At 30.9% G+C, this 5,265-nt stretch overlaps 1 protein-coding gene across 1 annotated transcript in view; it reads left to right on the top strand.

Annotated features, from left to right (window-relative positions):
• LOC106687239 (uncharacterized) overlaps nt 1-5,265 on the top strand; it is a gene marked incomplete in the record, with an annotated part of 403,205 nt that overhangs the window by 359,184 nt on the left and 38,756 nt on the right. The window contains 1 exon segment of the mRNA XM_067045014.1: nt 1,293-1,457. Within this exon segment, the coding sequence (XP_066901115.1) occupies nt 1,293-1,457 (165 nt within the window).

Raw genomic sequence — 5,265 nt, 5'->3', positions numbered from 1 at the left:
TGCCTTCTACGCCACAACCCCTGATGAAGACCTGAAACTCAGGTCGAAACGTCGGCATAAAATAAATAAATATGGTTTTGTTTATTTATGTTGTTCTTTCCTGACCGCACCCCCCGACAAACTTCTCCAAGCATTAATCTACGGTCAACTATCTACACCTCATAATGATTTTTATAGTATGTTTTCTCTTTTTGTATATAAATTTTATAAGCCAAACCCCGCCAGCACTGTGATTTGGACATAATTGTAGTACTTTTAAATAGTCACACTGTCTTCTACCTCATGATTTAGTTTATATTAATTGCTTTGCATAATAATTTGTTAGTAGGTCTTGTTCAATTTCCTTTGTATAGTGGGCAGAAAATCTTTTACAAGTCATATTTCTATGAAAGGAAGGGCATTTGTTTTATTTTAATTTATGACAAAATTAATAGTTTAATAAAAATTTAATAACTATTGATCAAATTTTAAAAAATGCTCAAATAAATCTGATATTTCATTTGTATGTATAAATAAATAAGTAATTTATGAAAATAGCAGCAAACTTGATTTCTTTTGACTTAACTTTTTGTTCCTCTAATCATCACTTATCTAGTTCTTGCTATCAGTTTTATGTTATTACTTTTGAAGATATTAAGGTATAGTTGGGTATCCCATTGATAGTTATTAATTATTAATTAGGTATGGACACTGTTGGCTTCATTCTTTTGTATTTAACCAATATAGCAACCAAAGTTTTAAGTAGCCATTTTCAACTTATTACTAATCAAACCATTGTTCATCTGAGAAGATAAATTTGAAAATGAGAAGTGAAAGAAATCAAATTTTCTTTTTATTGGTATCTCCTCTCTGTCATATCAACCTCTCCTTCATTGGTTTGCTGAAAACTCTGCACTATACTTTACACTGTTATTCAGAACAATTTTAGCTGTTTGTTAGCATTGTTATATAATTCTATCTAAATTATGGTTCTTTTTTATAAATAATCGATTTCTTACACATTTAGGAGTTATTGCCAAGGTTAGATATTAACCTATAAATTTCAATCTAAGTTCATTCATTTAACTTGGTAATTAAAAAATTAATATTTATGATTTTGGTAAAGTATATTACAATGTTAACATGTCAATAGCTACAATTTCTTCCTTTAAAAAAAGTGCTAATTACAACGTCCATCCATTTTATAAGCTTAAAGTAGAAAATGGCAAGTGCAGAGATCCATTCAGTGCAGATTTTATAAGCTTGCCTAGTGAGGTAGACGAGGTTGGCATAGATGTGTGCGACTGTTACAGACTTGAATGGGTCCCGATGTGCCAGCCTCCGATGCCGAGATACACAGCCTCAGCCTCTAGTTAGCCGGAACTCCCTCCTCGGCCGGCTCGGTATCCGCAAGCCCTCCCTCCCGGCAGCTCCTACTTCCAGGACTTTTAGCTTGGACGATTTGCTTAAGCCGCCAAGTAAGACCTTCCCTCTCCAACTCCATATTCCAAATCCTTTCTATATTGTCTCGCCTCATCTTATTTATCTATTCTTCCTATAACATTACCTTCATGTAGCCGTTGATTTATCGGTAATTGCTTCACACCTTTTATATCATGAATTATCAAAGAACTCTTTATTTTCTATTTTAATTTACTTATAATGATCAGTAAAAACTTCCTGGGTTTTAACTTTGCAATTTCGGATGTATGTTATTTTGTTCAAAATGTTGGAATGAAAAATAGACTAAATAGGTCATAAATTTGAAGGAATCCACTAATTCATCATAAAATATTTGTTCTAATATAATAAAAATAATGACTTTATATTCTATTTTACTTGTATTATAAAAAAAAAGTTATGCAATCACACACATACACATTATTTGTTGAATACACAATTAAATTGTCTATTCCAGCTTTGATAAACAAAACTATTAGTTTTATTTTAATGCTCTGAGTTTCTGAGGGTTTTTTGTCAGTATTTAATGAAATTAAAATGCCTAATAATAAAACATTAATTAAATTAAAATGTCTGATAAATGTTTTAGTACCTATAATCAATTGATCTAGACATTAATTGTAAATTTCACTTGTGTCTAAATTTTGTGGAAAAAGTTCTTTTTTGCTTTTTACATAAAAAGTCAAATTTGGATTTCCAAGTCAGTTCTAATCAACTTATGGTTCTGTGTTTTAAAGACACAGTTTTTCACATGAGCTGGTGATAGAAGTTTGCGAGCTAATGGGCATCTGACAACTATTTCAGTTTCAGACCTATGTTTTCCAATCATTAAATGCTTTTGGAATCTGTTTAAAGCATTTAAAAGATTTCTTAATGGAGGCCTGAGCTTTGTTAGTGAGAGGATTGATAAAAATACTCAGCTCATTGTTATTTGCTACTCAACACTACAGCAACCTATCTTTATGCCAAAGCCTCAATCTACCTTTGCTGTTTCTTTTAGTCTTTTAAAATCTTGTTATGTCAAGATTTTCATCTCTTATTAACTTACCAACATAGAGAAAGGTTGGTTACCATAGGTGAAAGGTTAACAAAACTGAAAAGACCCACCTTAGAATTGATGGAAATGGTATAAAGAACTAGAGCCTATAAGATTCCATTTGGATATTGTGTGCTTAGGATCTCTCATTGAACCCTCCATGTTATTCAACAATTTATAAATTATTGATTAAAGTTAAAAATATATATCTTATTGCACATGGAGCTCAATCACCGCAAAGCTGTTTTCTAATACTCTAAATTTGCCAGGATTGAAATAAATAAATACAATTCCAATTATATAGTAAGTATGATCAAGGATACAATATATTTAATATTAATAATAATAATAATAATAATAATATTTATTTATCCTGGGACTGATCCCTTTAGAATAATATTACAAGCATAAGAATAAGGCTTTAGAGCCAAAATTAAAATCAAAATTACTATCATAAGTATAATTCTAATTATGGATTTGATAAGCTAAAAAATAAATAACACAATTAACAGGACGTATAAAGTAAAAATAGAACAAACAATATAAAACTATGTATTATATTACATATCATAAGGTATATAAGGTTGATCACATAACTTCTAATAAAAAAGAATCAAATACAACTAAACTAAAAATAATAAATAAAAAGATACAATTACTGTTAATATACATATTTACAATTTTAAACAAAAATCAAAATTATCAAATACAGAAGATGTAAGATAAACCAACATAAAAGGTAATGAAAAAAAAAATTAATAAAATAAAATAAATCCTCTAACAAATAATAAACTTAAGGATGTAATTCATATAAAATGAAATAAAGGTAAAACAAATAAAGTATCGATGATTATATGAATATGCATACATATTCACATGTACATACGCCTGTATATATACATGTTTATAGAATCTTTATAAATATTTTTAAAAATCCCATAATATTTATGTTAAGTACTATTTCTGTCCCCATCCATCCACATCTTATTTGAGACTTTTAATTGTTATACTTCAGGGATTGTTAGGACAGGTGGTTGAAAATACGGAATTTGAAGATTGGAAGGGTATTTGTACAATGAATGAAGGAGGAAATAGAATTCCATAGGAAGAGGAATGGATGTGGAAAGATCTGGCAGCGGTTCGATGGGCAGCTACATATAAATCTGAAACCCATGAGCGGGTGTTGTGAGAATGTATTGAAGATTTAAATTGAAGGATATCAGAGATGTACAATGGACGGCGGGATTGGATAACTTGGTAAAAGAAGGATACAAGGAAATATTTACAACAGAAGGAGGGGTAAAGCTGATTCAACTCTTCATAAAATCGGGTGACAGAGCCATCTCTGGGGATCTTGAAGAAAAAGCATACAAAGCAATTAATCAGCTGTTTTAATTTTGCCTTGAGATCCCCAGAGACACACACGGAAAAACCGCACGACAATAGTCAAAGTGGGGGAATATTAAGGAAGTAACCAGGAGCCTACGGGTTTCAAAAGGAAGTAATTAACAAAGGTAATTTAAACGCTTTAGGGTGAAGAAGGTACAACGGGAAATACTAAATTAGTATGAAATAAATTAAGAATACTGTTTATCTCACAGCTATGACCTTGATTAATTTTGTCAATGTATTAATAAAAATAATTATTTGTTGAGATTATTATAATTATGTTGACTAACTTTTGAATGCTAAAATTATATTTGAAAGGGTGCACTTCAATGTAACATTAAAATTTACAGCATCAAGTTTGCATTGATTCATTTACAATTTCATTTTCAAAGCAAACAAAGAATATTTTCGAATTAATGGGCTTATTTTGAAGATGAAGAAGTAAATATTATAATAATGGTCATGTCTGACCTGACCTAGTTATGAAAATGAAGCAGAAAATAGTATTCTGGTGGAGTTGGTAAAATTTCTAGTGAGGCGTTTAATTGGTTGAATCATGGCAGAAGATGCATTGCCTAATATTATAATATGCAATGAACATCAAAGGTTTTTTTTCTGATACAAATGGTGAATCGTCTATTTTCCCTGATGTTAATATTTTCAGTACATAATTTGTGACACGATGTTGACCAACTTGATCTCATAAGTGCTCTGATTGAAATGAACTATGGTGCTATCATTTCTCTCTCTAACCTCTTATCTTAATTTTCTCTCTCTATATACAATCTATTTTTGAAACATCTCTATTTTACAAAAATTTAAAAAAAAAAAAATGGGTGAATCATTCTTTTTTTTTATTAGTATCGTGATTATATACATTCAATAAGAAATGCTTAAATAATAATTATGCCTTAATCAAATAAATTGAATAGCAAAATTGTTATAATGTTTTTAAAAATAATTTATCATTTCAGTTCATTATCAATTAAATTAATTTAGCCACAAAAAGGAAACAATTTTTTTAATAAAATTATGATTCAATTACTGGCCCTTTCAGGGAAGTATTTTATATAAAGGTCCTGTGAGTGAATCTCTAAGAAAGGTGGCAACCAAGAAGACCTCGGCCGTTCGACTTCATGACAGGGACCGCCTCATGACCTCCACTGAGCAAGCCGAGTCACTGGCTGAGCACTACCAGTGGGATATTGAGTCGCGCACTGGGACATTGCTCTCAATTCCAACCATGGCCCGTGAGAACAACTATATGTTTGTCTCACCTCGAAGACTAAAGGCCATATTGAGACGCTGTCATGGCAACCGGGCCCCTGGTCACGATCGTATACAGACTGTCCTGCTGAAACAATTACCACGGAAGGGAATCGCTCAGCTCACCAACCTGT

The sequence above is a fragment of the Halyomorpha halys genome, unplaced genomic scaffold (assembly GCF_000696795.3).
Source record: "Halyomorpha halys isolate HHAL.00 unplaced genomic scaffold, Hhal_1.1 Scaffold934.1, whole genome shotgun sequence".
Lineage (NCBI taxonomy): Eukaryota > Metazoa > Arthropoda > Insecta > Hemiptera > Pentatomidae > Halyomorpha > Halyomorpha halys.
Note: the sequence above shows the minus strand (reverse complement) of the source record. Positions and strands in the feature narration are given on the sequence as shown.